General features: G+C 40.5%; 2 protein-coding genes across 2 annotated transcripts in view; one reads left to right on the top strand and one right to left on the bottom strand.

Annotated features, from left to right (window-relative positions):
* Positions 1-1,042: 1,042 nt before the first annotated feature.
* kctd3 (potassium channel tetramerization domain containing 3) lies at positions 1,043-14,347 on the bottom strand. The gene is made up of 19 exons (XM_035652432.1): positions 13,935-14,347; positions 13,434-13,487; positions 12,000-12,045; positions 11,369-11,442; positions 11,195-11,253; positions 10,406-10,486; positions 10,091-10,249; positions 9,462-9,552; positions 8,811-9,001; positions 8,293-8,408; positions 7,972-8,059; positions 7,605-7,721; positions 7,243-7,413; positions 6,886-7,041; positions 6,395-6,491; positions 6,021-6,214; positions 5,662-5,800; positions 5,329-5,451; positions 1,043-5,148 (listed from the first exon to the last, which is right to left on the bottom strand). The coding sequence occupies exons 1-19, from the start codon at positions 14,003-14,005 to the stop codon at positions 4,572-4,574; spliced, it is 2,604 nt and encodes an 867-aa protein (XP_035508325.1). The 5' UTR covers positions 14,006-14,347; the 3' UTR covers positions 1,043-4,571.
* A 780-nt stretch (positions 14,348-15,127) lies between these two features.
* LOC118321009 (nuclear receptor-binding protein-like) overlaps positions 15,128-20,643 on the top strand; it is a 13,309-nt gene continuing 7,793 nt past the window's right edge. The window contains exons 1-11 of the mRNA XM_035652165.1: positions 15,128-15,259; positions 15,659-16,053; positions 16,646-16,768; positions 17,682-17,783; positions 17,992-18,081; positions 18,405-18,445; positions 18,587-18,681; positions 19,263-19,346; positions 19,673-19,731; positions 19,813-19,911; positions 20,039-20,171. Of these exons, the coding sequence (XP_035508058.1) occupies positions 15,817-16,053; positions 16,646-16,768; positions 17,682-17,783; positions 17,992-18,081; positions 18,405-18,445; positions 18,587-18,681; positions 19,263-19,346; positions 19,673-19,731; positions 19,813-19,911; positions 20,039-20,171 (1,063 nt within the window). The 5' untranslated portion in view covers positions 15,128-15,259; positions 15,659-15,816. The remainder of the gene's footprint in view (positions 15,260-15,658; positions 16,054-16,645; positions 16,769-17,681; positions 17,784-17,991; positions 18,082-18,404; positions 18,446-18,586; positions 18,682-19,262; positions 19,347-19,672; positions 19,732-19,812; positions 19,912-20,038; positions 20,172-20,643) is intronic.

Raw genomic sequence — 20,643 nt, 5'->3', positions numbered from 1 at the left:
TATATATATATATATATAAAGTTGTTCCTCACAGAGACTCATGGTGATCTAGCTGAAGATAAAACGCCATTTCAGTCCGTTTCTGCTGAGTTGGTAAAACACAGATGTGCTATCAGCTGGTAGTTACCACACAAACACACAGAGGTGCCGTATCTCCATCAAAACCATGCAACAGTAATTTAGTTTTGCTCCAGCGTCCCTTAAGGGAACATCAAGGCAAGTTTGAAATTAACAAAGTGGCAGTAACAACCATGCCCTCACTCAAGGACACCAGTCTGACAAGGGCACTTCTAAAACATTCACAGCCACATTCACAGCTATTGTCAGCCACGGAGGGAGGGAGAGGTTGTGAAAAGAGAGCTTGTGGAGTGATTGTAAGGGACAGTATGGCCCTGAGCTACACACACACACACACACACACAGGGTTTTATTAAACTCATAAATCACGATGACGACAGACGGCGTCTCAGAGAGAGGAGACTGTCTGAACGGGAAGGTTAGTGAAATGAAAGCGCTGGGGAGACACATACACACATCTGTGACGCTCAAACAAAACAAAAATTGTGCACTCTGGCAGGTTATCCACACAAACCGAGTGCTAAAGAATCAGCAGTGACTGACCGCATTTGTTTCAGCCTGATTTCCCCTTTTACTGAGTCTAGTTCTAAAGGTCAAAATTTAAACTTTAACTACTATAAAATCAATTACCATGAGCACTGATGGTTTGGTTTCTTTTCACATCCCAAATATTTTTTTCTGTTGATGACATTTTCCTGGAAATCCAGAGTGAAGTTAATGGTCCTGGAACAATCTCATGTTGTTTGTCTGCAAACTGATGCTATACTTTTCAGCTTTGGACAATTTTGAATGATCTAATTGTTTGCCGTCTTCTTCAGAATGGAAAAATGACAATACGACTTTATTTCATCACTGTGCATTAACATCTTAATCTTATGAGAGTTCAAGAAAGTAAAAATGTCCAGTTCTGAGAGCTTTTAGTGAACACAGTTGTAGTTTAAAATGAATGAACACTGAGACTCTGAAAGTTCAATGTCAACATTATATTTGATCATGGGTCAGTACTGTAGGCAACTGTAAATAATATTACAACATAATGCAACATTTTAAAACATACACAATGTAAAACAGTGACATACAGATAGGTATTCATTTTAGCTCACTAGAATCTGGCTGTAATAAAATGTAAACATAGCCAGAGAGGAACTGAGGAACAACAGATAAGGACAGACAAACAGTTATGTGCGGAAATACCCATTAAACTATATAGTTTGTTTTCATATATAAAATAAACACTAGCAAGTTACTTTTAATATTAGTCTTAATAGTGCAAGTGCAAATGCAGTTAGGTCCAATAGCATGGTGATATCAATATAGGCATTATATGATTATCAACAATATGTAAAGAACAACAGTGTAAGTATCAACACACATCAATGCATCCATTATTAGGATTTTGTTTTGAATATGTATGTCTGTTTCCATACAGTAAATGAGTGTATCAAATTGTACATCTTTTTACAAGCAGGGACCACGCGCTCAGTTCATCTTTTGAAATTAAAACGATAAGCAAAGTGCTAAACACTACTTCAAAAGAGGTTATATAGCTGCTGGATTTGGCAAAGTATAAATAACATTTCAGGATAGTTTTTCTCGTTATTTTTACCGTCACCAATTTTTACAGTTGTCCCCACAATGCTTATTAAAAAAGTACCGTAGATCAAGAGCGGGGCTGGTTCCAAATAAACAGCTAGTGGAAATGTCACAGGGGATCTGATGGGTCGAACGGTAAATAATAAGTTAATAGCTAATTAAGGTTGCTGCCATTTTTGAGCTGTCCTTTTAGGCCTTCACAACGATATCAGAACCAAGGTGCATTGTTTCCTACAGAGCATGAGTTGGTTCTCCTCAAACTACAAAGAACAAACTGCAGATTAAAAAAAAATCCCCAGGTCTCGGGAGGAAGGATGGACTTTCCAGTTTTAATCTACGTCAAGATTATTTACAGTTTACAATAGATGCTGATAATTTAATATGTAATGCCTATCAATTCAAGTGACCATTAATGAAATCTAATTTGGCCTGATGTAAATGTGCTGTGAGGCAATTCCAGCCACAGCCAAGAGTGGACAGGTCCGTTACGTGGCTCCACAATGAGCTCAGTCTTCACAAGCCTTTGGTCAGAATCCTTTTCAATGAAAACACACAAACAGGCTGATAACCGTCAAACGAGTTAAATAAGGCACTGCAACAGTCATCCAAAACAAGACACATTAAAATCTGTTTCAAAGGGAGTAAAGTGATGTAGTGTAGGTCCTTTTGAGTTCTGAGTTGAGTGTAGTTAAATTGTGATACTGTAAAAAAATAAAATATAAATAATAATAATAGTTAGTGTGATCTCGCACAGGCACCACTGCTTTTTCTAACTGTGTGAACTGTCTTTGTTTAGACATTAAGGAAAAGGTCATATACTGTATACCACAAAGCATTAAAAACAGATTTCTGTATAAATGTAGCTGAAGTTGATTCCATTAGCGCGTGAACGTGATCTTCAATCTCCGAAATAAATTAAAACACTGACTGAAAGGCTCCAGCTGTGTGCTCACATTAACAGATGTTTCATGCAAATGGCTCGCCGTGGCAGGAGAAGCACATTTGTAATTGATCATGACTGCATTCCATATAGGTGAGCCAGTTCCAGGGTCCTGGTATTGTGCATGCTGGCTCACTGTCATGGCTTACTGGGGCACTTGATGTAACTGGGCCATCACATTCACCTGAGCCTTTCCTGCAAGTCAAACTGTCTGCTGTGAAAAAGGCCTATACACTGCTTGTCACATGTTGCGCAGGGCAGTTTCCATTTTTTTTGCCTTTGTTGAAGAGCAAGGAGGCTTTTATGCTACCGTTAGTACAATGATAATAATGCAGTCGGCCTGTGTGTAACACATCGCCGCTTGCCTGTCCTGAAGCCGCGTTAGTTTGGAAGTTCTGCATCTTAACTCCACTGTTGCATAGTTGTCATTGCGCCGTCAAACAACAACCCCAGGAAGGTTTTACTGCATTGCTGGAGCTGCAAAATGACTTTACTGCTTGCTGACTGTTGGCTTTTAGTGTCAAACAATAACCGTTGTGTCTCTGGCTGCAGCATTAGGATTCAAGTAGCTGCCAAGATTCTAGCTAGGGTAACATGTTTAATGTAAGTTTAAGTAAAAATTCACTGAACGACGAATTACACATACTGTCAGAGACACTTGACATCATCACGAGTTCTGTCTTCCTAAGGGGGCCTGATCTTTTTGATAAATCTATATGGAACTAGTGCTCAAACTATTAGTTTGTTTGGATAATTACCAAATATGTAAAGTTTTAACTGTGCTGGTTTCAGCTTCTCAAATGTAAGGAGTTGCTGCTTTTTCTGTTTTCTATCTTTGAAAATGTTTTTTTTTTTGTGAAAGTTGAAGTTAGTCTCAAGTTTCTCTCAGATTTTACATTTTGTTCCAAAGCAGATGTTTCGTGTAAGCTTAAATAATTTAGGTCTGATTTTGAACGAAGTCGTTCCCACCAAACTACAAATCAATAAAAACACTTCTGATAAAAATTGAAGCTGTGCCTTTGTTAATTCAATTAGCTGTTAAAGGTTCTCAGAAGATAAAGCACTCCCTGGATAGTGTTTCTATTCTATTACTAGTACTGTGCTTATTTGCTTGATTTTTTTATTTTGATGAACCTTGATGAGTTACTGATTCAACATCCAAATCAGTGGCCAAAAGCTTGTGCTTCCACCAAACAGGCAGCAACGACACGCCCTAGCCTAACAGACGTTTGCATGCTCCTGTAGTTACTGTATGTTAAGATGTAGAATGAACAACTTCAACACAGTGAGAGAAACCAATTTCAGCAGTTCTCCAGGATGATCTGAGCAGCCATACTGCCATCCGATTTATGCCTCAAAGTACCCCCCTCACCACCTGTTAAGAAAACCTGAAGCAAACACCCGAAGCAAACTGAGATAGTATGTGTGATAGAAGGTAAAATCTTTAAAAAAAAAATCAAAAACACAATGCATTCCTGCCCTGGTTGATGAGATGGCATGCTGTCAGCATTTGGATGTTATGACTGCTTCTTCTTGATGTCAGATTGTGTCGTTGAAAGTATGACACCAATGTTTGGATTCCACTAAATTAAATTAAAAAAAAGATTTAAATAAAAGTTTTTCAGCGTAGGGAGCGAACTGAGTTAAGGAGACTCATCCTGAGACATAGACTCATTCCAACATGTTAGCATCTTGTGTGTGAGTCCCCACAGAAGAAGGTCCATTATCCAGTTACATCATGAGCCATCAAAAAACAACAACAAAAGAATAAAAACAAACGTTGTTAGGGTGGGGTGAAAAGTGGAGTATGAGCAATTGAAGTGGTTTCCTGTAGCTCAAGCCACATTCCTTCTCCACGGAGATATCCAGGCCTCATCTCCCACACGCACCTACAGGAAGCCTCCACAAGATGACTCCTCTGATTGGGGTGAAAAGAAAGGGCTGGTGGGCACATGGTGTGTCACAGGCTGCTGTCCTGATTGGACAGCTCAGGGGCCAGCTTCCTGTGTCGCGGTGATGTGGAGGAAGAAAGTTTGGTTGGGGAGGGGGAGGCATTGGAAGATGAGTCGCTGCCACCACCATCAGATCCAGAGGGGAGGGAGGAGAGGTGGGGCACTGGGGGAGCCCTCTTCCTCCCCAGAAAGCCTCCTTCTAGTACTCCCCTCTTCTTAACACCTCCCTCCGCCTTCGCCCCGTCTCCCCCTGATCCCTCTCCCTCCTCTGGTTGCGGGTGCACCTTTCGCCTGACGTCGCCTCCAGGAATCGGGCTGTCGGGAGGTTGCCGTGGAAACTCTTGATTGCCTTCTGCCTTCACCCCGGAAACGCCAGCTGTCATCATAGCCCCGATATTTGTTGTAGAGCTTGAACCGGCTGTTCGGCAAGCCCAGAACTCCATAGCTGTGGCTCTCCTCTCACTGTCCTCAGGCCCAAAGTCACAGAGCGAACGGCGGGCGTCAGGGGTCTGGCCGGGGCCCTGTGTGGACGTCTGACCTGTGCTGTCCAAGATACCTCGACTCAGGCTGAAGTTCTGGAAGTCTCTACATACAGATAGATGGATGGAGTCAGTTACAGGTGGAAAGATAAATAAATAAAATGCAGACAAACAATCAGATTATTGTATACTGTATTTTAAAACTAGGAGTCCTGACTCCTGGTTTGGGATTGATCTATTTGCATCTGCATAATGTATGTGTACAGTGAGACGAATATTATTTTACCGGTAGCTGTGGAAGGACTCTGTTCGTCTAGCACGGGCCAGCAGGGGGCTCTCTCTGTAGGGTCGCACAGCTCCATAAGTAGCCTGGCTCTCAGGAATGGGCTCTGGGGCCTGTAACTGCAGACTGAAAGACATGAAGGTGAATGATACAGGTAAGATTATCTTATTTATTGGGATTACGGTACTGATACAAATAAATAATACATAAATGTATGTACGGATGTATCTGTAGTAGAGTTAGGAAGGTGAAGTGTTGGCCATAGTTGATAGTTGATTTCCTTATTTCGCATGTGTCCATCTGTTTAATGTGCTGTGTGTGAACGTTCTCTCTAACCTCGAGCAGGACTCTCTGAGGCGTGTGTGGTGCAGCACAGATGGGGCGGGGCTAATATTTGGTGTAGCACAGCGGGAGGTGCTCAGGTCGCATTGGTCCAACAGCTGCAGCAGCTCCTCTTCTGTAGGCCCACCTACATCTATCAAACACACACACAGCATTTCATCAAAACAAACTATTACATTTAATCCCAGAATCAGTCTATTCAGAATATTTAATGTTTTTTCTAGGTGATTAAATGCAGCCATAGACATTCTTTCTTTCAGTCCTGTTGTTTTTCATCACTTCTCCCATTAACACACTATCTCTCTCTCTCTCTCTCTCAACCTCCCTTCCTTCTTCCACTGATATTTCCTCACCTTCTTTCTTCTTCTCCTCTCCTTTGTTAGCAGTGTCCATTGCAGTGGTCAGGTCCCACATCTGGATGCTGCCGTTGCCATGACCGGTGAACAGATAGCGCCGAGGTCGCGACCCCATCCGACTCGAACCCTCACACTCCCGTACCATAAAGCAAGAGATGGTGGTCCCGTCCACTGACTGCACTTCACAGATCCTTACAAGCACGCACACACACACACACACACACACATTAACATGTTAGCATGCAAACAGAAGAAGTACCAACAGCCTACAGATAAGTTGAATAGAAAGAAATTTAGTGACAATAAAAGACAGTTCAATAAAGATCAGAGGAGCAAAACTGAAAGAGAAAGACAGGTTGAGAATATTCTACCTCTTTCCAGTAGATGACAGTCTCACAAACAGTTTGTTGGTGATGGGGATCACCTTCTGTATGAAAACCTGCTGATCGTCTCTCTCTCCAAATGGACCTAAGAGCAGAAAACACTTAGTCTCTACCTGCACATCAAACATTTAGTAGAACACAAAACTACGGTGCTTGAACATTTTGAAAATGATTATTAATGCTCGATTTGTCCTCTTTTGCAAGTGATGTGTGCGTGATTGTGGCTCTTTCAGGCAATGCACCAGCTCTTTGATCAAGTTAAAGATAAAAACGCAGATAAGGTGAACAGCTGGAAACACACATATTCAAATGTGCACATAGTGTACCTGCTATCTACAGAATTTGAATGCAAAACTAAGATCTAACCGTTAAATGTCACTCCCAAACCTGTTTGTCTGTTCCAAGCACAGTATCAGACATCCTTCACATAAATCTTTCACTTTTCTTCGGATTCTTTGCATCTTCTCTTCTTTACCCACCTATATCATTCCCAGAGCAGTAGCTCCCGTGGCTCTCTGTCTCCTCCAGGGACAGTATTTTGAAGGAAGCCAGTGGAGTGGAGCCTGGCTGGGTGGAGATCATCCCTCTGAACCGGGTCACTGTCCACGTCCGAACGTGGTTGTTGTCCGCACACACTAACACACACAGAACACAAACAACCACATCATTTTTCCATCTATACACCCAGGTGCGTAACAGAGAACACAATGAACAAAAGATTATTAGGCTGTGTCAAAAGTCTGCACTTGTGCCATTATGTAGTATATTCCTCTATTACCGATTTTTATTTTATTTTATGTCTGTTTAACCCCTCCTGCATGTTACACCTTCCTCACCTGATACCAGATGTTTCTCAGACAGCATAATCTTTGTCACCGGGCTTCTGTGCACAGTGAATGTCTGAAAGAGCTGGGGACCCGATCCCACTGTCTCCGGGTGTTGCACGATCACTCTGACCGCACCGCTGCTAGTCCCGTAGGCTATCTCTATCCAGTTCCCACTCACACCTGAGAGCACAGAGAGGACACAACGTTTTAATACAGGTCAGTTACTGTGATTTATGTTACATCCAAAACTGCCTGTTTATATCCCAGGAGGGGAAACTGAGGGAGGGAAACAAGAGGTGGTGTATTTTTTAAGTCAATTTTCTTTTTTAGAGGAGAAAAATATGCATGGATAAAAAGAAAACTGCACTGACTGGTCTTAGGCGTGAGGTAGACAGACAGTGCAGTGATGGCATCATTTGAAGGGTCATGATAAAGCTCTGTCACTAGAAGATCATTATCCTTCATCCTCAGTGGAAACTTTTGCATGTCTGAAAAGAACAAGACAAAATATTAATGCACTGAGGTTTGACAGGTTTGATTTTATTAAGTCTAGATACATTATTCAATCCCCTTATTGACTCACAATCCTTTAGATAATCTATGAAAAGGCTGTCATTTGCTGTATCATATCCTTTTCTTGTAAAGAGTACTTCCATTCACAAACATCCAGTAAACTGAGTGACAGACAGAAGCTAACCCTGGGTGTGTGCATGTGTTTGTGTGTATAAATGTGTGTACCTATGTAGTAGATAGATCCATTGTTACAGCCCAGTAGTAGGAAGGATCCTGCTGTGTCACAACTGGTAATAGGAACCACGTCTTGAACCTAACACACACACACACACACACACACAAAAACGTGATCTCACAGTACAGTGTTTGAAAGCACACATACTGCACGTTCAATAAAGTCAAATACAAGCACACAGTATACAAACATCTGCTGACATTTAGTTGAATACACACACTCACTGACCCCCTGTAACCTTAATGTAATGTTTGATCACTTAGTAAATCACACACGTGGAAGAGAAACACACACTCACATGCCCCTCCTACCTGCCAATGCTGTGTGACGGCATTCCACACCCCAACCTTCCCTGTATGGCTTGTAGCCACCAGCTGGTTCCCGATGAAGAAGAGATCATCAACAGGTACACCGAGACTGAATACACCTGTGGTGGTGGGGAGAGATAAGAGATAGTGTACATTTGTAGCCATGGGTAAAGTGGGTGGAGGGTGAAGGCCAAGTCACAGAGACTGCATGAAATAACATATGCATAAAAGAAAATAATAATTCAAGGCACATTACCTCTTGCCATCTTGTTGTCATTTTATCCAGTTTAGACACTTCTTGTGTGTGCATACCAGTGACTGAAGCCATGATGTGAAATTGGAGGATTTTTTGTGCCTCAGACCTAAATATTTAATTCCCTTTCCCTCGTGCAATTAATGTGTGAAACATGTTTTAAAATATATGGTTCTAGTTTAAGTGGCATTATTCTGTACAGATTTAGAGAGGTTTTCCTGATTCTCCTGTAGGGTCAGTAGGAATCATGCAGTAACTATCTCTTTACCTATCTCATTGCCGCTGCCTCCATCTTGGATGCTCCAGAGGATGATACTGCTTTCAGAGGCGGCGGCCACCATCTTGTCCTTGTCTCCATGCGGGCCACCAACCACCTTGGCGTTAAGCGCGATGCGTTCAATGGTCCAGTCAAGGTAGGGGGAGGAAAACACCTGCTGCCATCCAGAAGATTCCTTTATCCTGTAACGAGAGCACACACGAGCAAACATTTCCCTCTGCTTTTATTCTTACTCAAAGGACCAACAGTGTTTCATAACTGAAATGATAAGGACAGTTTAACAAAAAGGAGGAATGCTTTTAATGACTTTTTTCATCCTATCCGTGTCAAAGTCCTATGAGCCTTCATACGGATGTGGACAACACACACTGACATAGACCTAAATGGTTGAACCAAGTTGACACCTTTGTTTGCTTTTATACATTTGCCCTGAATCAATTCCACTTAGATTTTTTCAGGCTTTTTCAGTTATAGATATTTAGATGACACATTTTGTATTGGTACAGATATAAGAGCATTTAGTGAGAAATATGAGACACAACAGATAATGACTCCATCTTCATTAAAAATGTAACGTCTCCCTGTTATGAACTATAGAGTGGATAGTAAATGTTTGAACCAATCAGGTTGTGGCAGTATTACCTATAGCAGATGACAAAGTGTGCATAAGCTGCTACAATCCAGTTGTGGTGTCCCGCTATAATCAGCACCTTCCTGGGGTCAACCACAGGACCTACACAAATAAACAAACACACACACATGAAATACAAATAAACACACTACTTTCATAGCCTGATAATCAGACTGAATTTCCATTTTGTTTTAACTTCATTTTTGTCATTATCCTAACTGCTGAATGAAATAGAAATGAGGGCAGCGATTCAAATGTAAATTTAATTTCAAATGATTGCATGATATAAAACTCCAATCCCAAATTCTTCTCCATCAGTCCAGAGCACAGACAGTCTTTGTTTACTGTAGCTCACTATATTGTCTGATATCATCCTCAACGGAGACTGGGCCAATGTGTAAGTAGGCTACCTCAGTCAGCGCACTAAAAGGATGTGTCAGGTCACATTAGCTCCAGCATTAATGCACACGCACAGAAACACAAGCACACACAGATGTGGAAGAGCATAAACAGTACATCTACTATACTCTCTCTCTCTCTCTCCCTCTCCCTCTCCCTCTCTCCCTCCCTACCAGGGTGACTGTCAAAGTCTTTTTTAAGCTAAGATAAGATGAAACTTATATAGAGATGGATTACTCACCCAGTTTGTGGTTGTCATCTGTTCCAGGTGGGCCAGAGAGGGAAGGGTGAGGAGGGGGACCAACGCGGGTGAAGCCCTCTGCTCCACTTGGACCCGGTCGTTCATCAGCGGAGGAGCCAGTGGCTGCTGAGGCAGGGCTCAACTTGCGGGCAGGGATGGCTGTCAAGAAAAGATACACCAAGATGAATAAATATAATTTGGATTTAGTAATTGAGCAACTGCTTTTGGAACATCTGTACAATATTCTGTTCACAGTTAATTGGTTTTACTCTATTTTCAGTTCATTTTCTGTATTGCTCAGTTTCATATCTTTACCTGGGGGTGGCAGGTAACCATGGAAGAGCACACTTCCACATGATGAGCGGTCCAGTTCCTCACAGAGCAGCAGGCGCCGCACTGCACACATGCACAAACACAAACACAAGATTAAGTGACTAATTATTAATAGCTGCAAAATATGAAGAAAAAAAAGTTTAATCTACTTATGACTATACATTGGCTCGTATATTTTTTTCATTGACATATATCATAATTGATCATCCTTTTGCTCTATGGTATTTCTTCATTTTGTGTTTTCTTTAGTCATTTTTACAAAGTTTTATTATACATTACTGAGTAGATACTGTCTTTGAAATGGAGCAATACACTTTAAATTGTATGTGATCACTTTGCTTTGTATCTTTGTATCATGTGCACTGCTGTGTATATTGTGATTTTAACCAGGTGATCAGTTGTCACAAAGGTAACTTTCCCATTTAAGTAAATTAGACACTGCAGGGAAGTTACAAACACTGAAACAGGAAGTAAAACATTAAAGTACATGGAACTAACAGTAATGGGATTTGGCCTCGGTCAAGCTGTATTTGAAGCCAAAACCACATTTGACTATACAGGACAACATTTCCCTTTCCTTCTCTGCTGGTATGCAATACCAAAGACATGTAGAGACTGCTGACAAATCTTGTGACAAAAATGTATTAGCTACAGACAATACTTGATATGCAGGCATTATGACATTTCCATAATGTCTATACGTGTCACTACTTGTGCTAAGAACAAAGCTGCTACTTCCATTTCCTACACAACCTCTGTACAGCAACATACCTAAAGGAGTAATCCCGTAAAACTCTGCTTCATGTCGCAGGATGCTGATGTTGACACCCCTACAGAGGAAAAAGCAGCATAAGTATAGTGTAAGATCCTGGTCAAAACTCAACACAATGTCTTCATAAAATAAACATTTAGGGATCATTTCTGAATAGTGTTGTGACTCCTTACCGCAAGTCCAACTCTTTGGTTCGGAGGAAGTTTAAAATTGGGGCAAAAGCTGTAGGGTCTCTGTCGATAAATATCTGGAAGTAGAGGAACATATATTATGATGTAAAATGCAGGGCTTAATCAATGGTGTAAAAATATGTACATCAATACAACAGAGCAGGAACCGTACACAAAAATAGTGCTGAGATGATTAGGTGAATTAAAAGAAAATTAATTGACAACAATTTAGATAATCAGTAATAAAAACATCTGCTTGTTCCATCCCCGCAGACGTGAGAATTTGATGCTTTTCTCTCTAAATGGAATTACTTTTCTAGTTTTGCCATGGGCTGTATCACAACTTTGTGACAATTTACTGTCTTTAACACAATCAAAAATGATTGAATTATTCATCTGTAATTTAAATGTAGTCCTACACAAACCAGTACAAAACAGTGTCTCATCTAACAAGAATTTGTTTGTGAGGATACACATAATCTTAGGGCAAAGCGTCAGATTTCAGTAAGTTGCATCAGAACAGAACAAATTTAATGCCATGTCCTATCTGCTGGAAACTTTTAGAGAATTTTCAGATGTGGCCTGCAGATGCTGTCCTACTTTTCAAATAAGACTAGACAAAGGCTATACTCACAGCTCCAGTTTCATCCCGAAGAGTGGATATCCTTCCACTCAGCAAACTGGAAAAAACACACACACACACACTTCTCCAGTTAACCCAAACCCTTCTTCTCCATTTCCACTTACCAGCAGTGTTACCACTACCTGAAGTAAATACAAATTATTAGCACGGTAAAAAATACTTGATTTTACACTACTACAGATTAGTGCTGCATCAGCATGTACTGCAAGTTTGTATGACAGATTACTTTATATTGACTGTACACTGCAGACAGCGGGGGGCAACGAGACTGACTGACAGGCAGGCAGGCAGACAGGTGTACTGGCAGACAGACTGACTACTTGGTCGGCTGTGTTTGAGTTTGTTATGACTGTGGTATTTTCCAAGCCCCAATCAGCTGTTTCCCTTCAACAGCGGGTTCCCCTCTAGAGCAGGAATCACACCTAAATAACTCACTGACAACATGTGCTCACATAAGCTCAAACATACATACTTCATATATTGTAATGGATGGCATTTTCCCCCTTGCTATCTACAGTATATCTGCCTGTTTACAACTCTAGTGTGCTAGTGTCACTCTATATGTATATATGTTTTTGTTCTTTATCCATCTTTAAAGTGCATGCCCTGTGTTGTTTTTGCTTTGTTGTATCTTAGGAAGCTTTTAACACACTTTTAACTTTAACACATTGGCATTGAAAAAATGACTTTGGGGTAATTCAACAATTTGCATTTGACTGTCACAGTGTTCACATTGACATTGGATGAATATAAGACCAGAGGTTTGCCTCATTAAAATAAAAAACATTTACATTGATAAAAGTAACGCAGCTGACTTGATCTTCTACCTTCTTCCAATCATAGCAGACTGTAATTGTAATCTCCTGATATTTCCCATCACCAGAATGGTAGAAGTATGAAGCAAGATGGAACATCCCTACTTACCATTAATTATGTAATATACATTTTTTGCTAAGTTACAAATGCCCCATGGCCTGCTGACTTTGACCTGTTTCTGGTACTACTCCTATATGCAGCAGCAGTACTACTAGTAGTTTATTTAGTCTAGTCTCAAGGGCAGTCTAGTGAAGGTATATTTAATTTCATGTTGGTCTGGGTCCCTGGTTTCAAATACTTCATGTACGTGTTATAACGCTCACTGTGGTTATGTAGATACACTCAGTTCCATTTTATGCACAGCTGAATCTTCTTCATAATATCTGACACTGCACTTGTAGGCTAAATGATTCAATTGATTCATCAGAGATCTAATCTGGTTGAGCTGCTAGATAACCCAGAAATACTAACATTTCACAATCCAACCTGCATAGCATTCATGTGACTTGTCATTAGTTGTAGGAATAACACTTGTCAACTTGACAACCTCATCAGATCAATTCCATGTATCATCAGCTTTTAAAGTCAAAATGCTGACATTTAACCAACCTTGAGAAGAAAGAGTCTGGGATCCACATCAGAGTCTGTCTGGAGGTGCTGAACCTAGAGTATAAAGACACAACAGTAGCACATTTATTACAAACACAGTGAGAAATGTATCGGTCAGTGACACATTATGAGCATGAAAATGGTGGATGGATCATTTGTTGACCAAGACGAATGCCATTCATGAAACTGCCCTGTTGAAGAAATTCATCACTAAATCGCACCAATGTTATAATGCAGATGTATGAATATGTTCAATTTAAAATATCAAGAAACACCAGAGTGTGTGTGTGCGTGTGTGTGTGTGTGTGCGTGAGGAAGAGAGTGATAAAGTGAATGATGAAGAGTACTGATGAAGTACACAACCTTGAGTGGTGTTATCTACTTCAGCTACATCCATGGCTGCTTGGCCATGCAGATATCATCATACACGTACGTAGCCAGAGCTCAAATTTCCCAAATGATGACCATCATCTGTCGGGCTGTCCGGCTGGCGAAGCTTACCTTGTCCCCCCGACGTTTAACTGGATGATATCTCCCATCCCCGGCGTTACATTGTTACCATTCGTAGCCATGATGACCTGAACTACGGGCTGTTGCAGAGAAAAGTCACCGTTACAGCCGCTACTGTCACGAAAGCTAGCTTGCTAACGCTGCTCTCCAGCTCTGCCGATGTCCTGACTCCCCAGCCTCACCGCCTCTGCCTCGTCCCACCTTCCATAAAATACCCGCTATATACGACCTATGCGGACGGCGTCGGTGTCGTTAAGCCTCCGCATAGTGGGCGAACACAGGGGTCTTTTTATCCTGAAGACTGACACACAAGAAACCCTTTATCTTCCAGCGGCCAGTGTGCATCGTTGCCTTGTATGTAACTAAATCGTGGATAACATCTTGCGCAGAATATTAGCAACGTGAAACAGCTGTACAAACCGTCTACAAGCGAGGCGAGAGTGTTCACCCCCGACAACTTCCGCTTTCGCCTAAACCCCGTAGATTGGATCCCTAATGTTAAACTGTTCTTTTCAGGAAAAAGACGTATTTGTTATAGCCAAATAGCATAACATGTATGGGTTTAATGAGTTACCGAAACTGGTATTTCAGATATGGACACATTTTTACATAACGTTAGCTGTCGCCCGCTCAGTCCTAATTAGCATTTAGGATGTGAACTATCTTGATGGTTCTTTGAGCTGCTCACCATCAGAACCAGTGCGCTTGATTTTAGTATTTTTAAGAATTATGAATATTAAGGCGGCAATTATGCTTAAAAGGTACATATAATACATAAAACGACTCATCACAATAAATGTTGAACTAAATGTGGGTTGTTTGAAAGTCTTTATTCAGTATAAGTGAATTAAATCTTGTGGCTGAAGAAGCGACACAAGCTGTATAATTTAGTTTTCACGGTGCTTAACGGAGTTAAAACAAACACACATTACGTTGGGGGACGTTAAACATCGACTCCACGGACTCAGCCACTCTTATACAACATTAACTAAATAAAACAACAACACAATTGTATCTCTCTATCACAGGTTACTGTTTAACGTTGTATTAATGGTAATATTTGTCATTAAAACCTCATGTGTTCTACTTGTTTTAATGGTCTAGTAACTTAGTAACCCTACACCACTGCGTTTCCTGCGCGCAAACAAGCGCTCCCTAAGCGCTGCCCCGCCCCTCCCACTTCTGCTAAGAGGGACTTGAAAGCCAGCAACATATTTTATGACGAACTAGCATTTTTGTATAAAAGCGTCTCTTTTCACAGCTTCATCAGTATGTAACCCCAGGGTATTTATTCGCGGATAGTTTTCTGTTTCACGGTAAGATATTTACACACTGCTACTTCACTTTCCGTGAGCTATTTGTTTATTTACCTTCCATTAGCTTGTTAGCCGGGGAAAAGTTAGCAAAGGAGTGGGAGGCTGAACTTCTCTAAGCTAACGTTGAACATTAGCAAGAGCCTTCAACAGCTAGCCACGTTGGCTCGTTGGTTTGAGTGAGTTGTTGTTTTAGTGTCCTGTAACAGTAATGTTTGTTTGCCCCCGGGGCCAAGCGCCCAGTAAAGCATCCGACACAATGCTCATTTCGTCTCTTATTAGTTAACTAACTAACCCAGGTGTGAAAGTACGACGATACTTGTAACTTTATTGCCACCAGTAACAGTGGCTACCTGATCTCCCCCCGCATGTGTCATTTGTTTACACTCCTCTCTCCTTCAGCTCTACCGTGTTGAAAGCCAGGCCAGAGACCAACATGGATGTGTGAGCAGCTCAAACAGAGAGAGGAGAAAGCAAGAAAGAGGCTTCCTATCACTTGTTGCAGCCCAGCAACTGGAGCTTAGGGAAGGAAAGCTAACAAGCAAACCAGTTGTGTGGCGATGTCGGATCCACAGGGGAAAGGAGCTCCAAGTGAAGAGGGAAACATGCCAGACCCCACAGCAGGACACATGTCCAGCAGTACTCAACAGGTACCAGTTGGGGCATCTGTGTCTTCCCCTGTGGCCTCCATACAGCCTCCTGCTACCACACCAACTGAGGATGAGGATGAGAGTGAAGATGAGTCAGAAATCCTGGAGGAGAGTCCCTGTGGCCGCTGGCAGAAGCGCAGAGAGGAGGTAATTTCTCACATGCAGTGTGTCTCATGAAGTTGTCGTCACTGCATCAGTCACAATTTTAAGTGGCTTTTGACTTGTGAGTATGTGTACCAGAGTCATGAAACGCAGTCAGCTGAATTAACGGATCGCAATATTACTGCGATGTAGATCTTTCCTTACTGTTATCAGATCACGTTCTTCTAATTGAGAATAAATGTTCTGAATTTGTCATATGCAAAATGTAGTTTTTATCAGTATCAAGATACTAAGTCAGTGATATTTTAACAAAAAGGAGGATTGGTTCCCACAAATTAGTCTTTAGTGGATGATTGCTTCAATTACCCCCCCCAAGAAAAACAACAACTTCGGCATTTTATAAATCAAGCGTCTTGTCATTGTTCAGTAATTAAATGCAGAAGGCATGGTTAGCACATATATACTATAGCTATAAAGAATAACAAACAATAGAAAAGAGATGGAAAGAAACTGTTAAATGGTGAGAACACAAGATTGGAACGACAATCTGTTTATTTTTTGTGAGCTGTTTTTGTGTCTTTATTTCAGAGTCAAAAGTATTATCTCATAAGCTGTTTCCTGTTCACTGCCACTGTAGGTGAATCAGCGTAATGTCCCAGGGATAGATGTTGCATACCTGGCCATGGACACAGAGGAAGGAGTAGAGGTAGTGTGGAATGAAGTCATGATCTCAGAGAGGAAGAACTTCAAGCAGCTGGAGGTGAGGCTCGCTGTCACAGAACAGGAATGAAACAGCTAATGATAGTCGCTTCGAGTGTTATGCGCTGATTGTCACATAATCTTGACTTGAGATGTAATTGTACAGATAAGTCAACATGGATTGGGACAGCAAACAAAAAAGTTTTTCTCTGTCAACTCCTCCAAGGGATGGTGAAGATTTCCCCCTCAGTATAAGAAGGGGGAAAAGAACACCAATGAAAGATCTTTATATACCTCAGCACATATACACAAAGATAACTATAAAGATCGATTGGGTAAAACTTCTTTTACTATATTGCGCACAAACTAGTAATGAGCATGAGGCAGCTCTGTGTCTGCAATGCAGAAAAACCAAGTTACTTCAAAGGAAAGCATTTCTACCTTTTGTGGAAAATATTTTAAAAAATGCTCCTCTGTTGTTACAAAGCAGTTAGAGACTGTCCGAGCATAACTTGAGAATTTGTGTACAGTTTACTAGTGTCACACAATCTCTGGCATTGTCTATTATAGGGCTTCAAGTAATGATCATTTTCATTTAAATAATTTCATTAATTGATTATTTTCTTGATTAATTGATTCAGTTGTATCATATATGAGAAAGGAAAGCAGCAGATCCTCACATTGTTTGAAATTTCTAATCACAACAATTACTTAATTATCAAAATAGTTGCTGGTTAATGACCGTCTAGTCAACTAATTGTTGCAGCTGTAATATCACAAACCTGATGAGATTAAGGTTGCACTCCTTATAAGAGACAGTAATGATTCTTTATAGTTTGTTCACATGAATTTTAGACATATTACCCATCAGCTACGGCACAGAGGTGATACTCGGTGTAAAAGCAAAATGTCCTTATATAAATCAGTATTATAATGAATTATACTTTAACATGTTTTATTTCCCCTGTTTTTAGGAGAAAGTGAAGGGAGTATTTGATAACCTGATCCATTTGGAACATGCAAATATTGTCAAGTTTCACAAATACTGGGCCGACACAAAGGACAACCGGGCTAGGGTGAGTCTCAGACCTGGCAAAACATGACATCAATTGCATAAGATGTAATTGGCAGACTTCAAATTGCAGACATGGGATTATTATTAAATCATTTGTCTGTCTTCATAAGTAGAATCATAATTTACAAATTAAATACGTATAATATCTTTATTTGTATTTAAATCGTGTCTGCCCACCAGGTTTCCCCTAATTTCTTCCTCTCCCTCAGGTGATTTTCATAACTGAATATATGTCATCAGGAAGCTTGAAGCAGTTTCTAAAGAAGACAAAGAAGAATCACAAAACCATGAATGAAAAGGTAATAACCGACTGTATGTAAATTTACGTTAATAGAATAATGGTAAATGTAGATCTTGCTGTACGTGACCTACATATAAAGTGAGAAGTGAGAGCCCCTGTATCACAGCATGGATAAGAGGGGCTTTCCAAAGCAAGGACCAATAATATCATAAACTCATTTATTGGTGTTTGGCTGCAAAGGAAAGAATAGAAAGCATTTGCAAATTTGCAAATATGCTGTGAACCAGTTTTATGCAAAGTTAAATTAGATTATGAAAGTCAAAGTTACTCTATATTGAAAACCAGCGAGTAAGCGCTCTGATAAGATGTATGGTCCTACAGGCTTGGAAGAGATGGTGCACACAGATCCTGTCTGCTCTCAGGTTGGTTTCCCCTTTTCAAACATTACGTTAAATTCAATGTGGTCACTCTAGAAAAATGCACTCACACAACAAAAAAAATCAATCCAATCCCTTTCTCATATAGTTTGTGTCTGTGGATGTTTTTTTCTTTCTTTACTGCAGTTATCTCCATTCATGTGACCCTCCCATCCTCCATGGCAACCTGACCTGTGACACCATCTTCATCCAACACAACGGGCTCATCAAGATCGGATCAGGTATAGAGTTACACCGGTTTCATCTTAGACGGTTAAGTAGTGGAGCTGGAGCACCGTTGATGGAGTCAAATGATACTGAATTATGGATTAAAGGCTGGAAATTTCACATAATTGTACAGTGAATTTCCATGATTACACAGTACCAGTTTTATATGAACAAAAGTAACAATCTCATACGGTGCTTTCACGGAACAATCAACAATTCTCTTGTGACAAAAGTTGTGGTAATATCCCTTTACCGAAATAACCCTGCTCATTGTGAACGAGTATAGTGTGTTATGTGGTTTAGAGAAAACCACTGTTGTGTGTACACATACTGCAATGACTCAAGCCACAAAAGCTTCTTTGAACTTACTTCCATCTAAAGAGCAGCTTTCAAACTCTCAACATCCCACGCTATAGTTTACACAGTGTAAAGGTCATTTTGATATTTCTTCTTTTCCCCTACCTCTTGTTTCTCCCTGTATCACATTCTTTCTTCTCTTTCCTCTGTCGTTATATTTCTTCTTCCTGCGTCGTACTCACTTCTCTCACTGTTCTCTGTCTCCCCTCCATATTCTCCCCTCCTTTTTCATCTGCAGTTGCCCCAGACACCATCAACAACCACGTGAAGACGTGTCATGAGGAACAGAAGAACATGCACTTCTTTGCCCCTGAATATGGAGGTAGACATACAATGACTCTTAATAGTTATTTCTGATATTGAGAGTAAACTGGATCATACAGATATATTGGAAAGATGTCAGAAGACACATTAATGTTTACAAAACACAATAGAATTAGAGAATGGTAAAATGTGTTCACTTCCATAGTTATAAATATAAATAGGTATAAATATGTTATATATGTATGAATATGTTTGAATATGTTTCTCTATTAAGCCATTTTTTATTTAACGTAATATGGACTTCTTAGTTATTGAATGCCAAGTAATGGTAAGCTATGATATAAAATCTGTATGTGTTTTTAATTATTCTTTTGCTCATTGTAGCTGTTGATGATGTCACCACGGCTGTAGACATCTACTCATTTGGCATGTGTGCCTTAGAGGTGAGATGGGACCCACAGTACATAAAAGAATGGCCCTCCCCCTCCCCTGAAGCAATGCGTTAACAGTGTTGTCTGTTGCAGATGGCGCTCTTGGAAATCCAGGGGAATGGAGAGTCCTCTTATGTTTCTCAGGAGGCCATCAACAATGCCATACAGTTACTGGAGGACCCACTGCAGAGGGTGAGATAAAGAGGGTGGACTAGGTGTTTGCATGTTTTGTGTGTGCAGTAATGTGTCTTTGAAAGTCCCATTTGGGTATACAACAGGTTTGTCCAGAAGTGTGTGACCCAGGTGTTTGTTTTTGTAGGAGTTAATCCAGAAGTGCCTCGAATGTGATCCCAGTACAAGACCTACAGCCCGAGAGCTGCTGTTTAACCAGGCCCTGTTTGAAGTACCGCTGCTAAAACTGCTGGCTGCACATTGTATTGTCAGCCACCAACGTGAGTCTTTTAAAGAAAATATTAAGACACAGAATAACAGTTTTATTAGTTTTGATTTGCTTTTAACCGACATAAAGTTGTATCAGAATGAAATAGTTAATAAGAAGATGACCAAATAATTGACTTGAGCTTGAGTTAAAACAGAGGAAGTAGGTTTATAACACATTTGCCACAACAACTTTATAAAGCAATAATATTGTATAATAATCATAATCATAATAATGTATTTGAGTCAGTGTTTTTTAGGTTGTGTAGTCTGTGCTCCAGAAGAATCAATGTCGATTACTTTTCTGCCGCTGTTTTACATCCCTGAGTTGTGAAGATGACTGATTGTTACATCAGAAATACACCCAAGTTCCCATTATAATACTTTATTTTCTCACACAAACACATTTGAGTACTGGGATGTATACATACAAATTGCACTTAAAGCAGGATGTACTTTCTTTTCCTGCCTCTCACACATCATCCA

This window comes from Morone saxatilis, unplaced genomic scaffold (assembly GCF_004916995.1).
Source record: "Morone saxatilis isolate NCDOM2014 unplaced genomic scaffold, NCSU_SB_2.0 Contig11, whole genome shotgun sequence".
NCBI lineage: Eukaryota > Metazoa > Chordata > Actinopteri > Moronidae > Morone > Morone saxatilis.
Note: the sequence above shows the minus strand (reverse complement) of the source record. Positions and strands in the feature narration are given on the sequence as shown.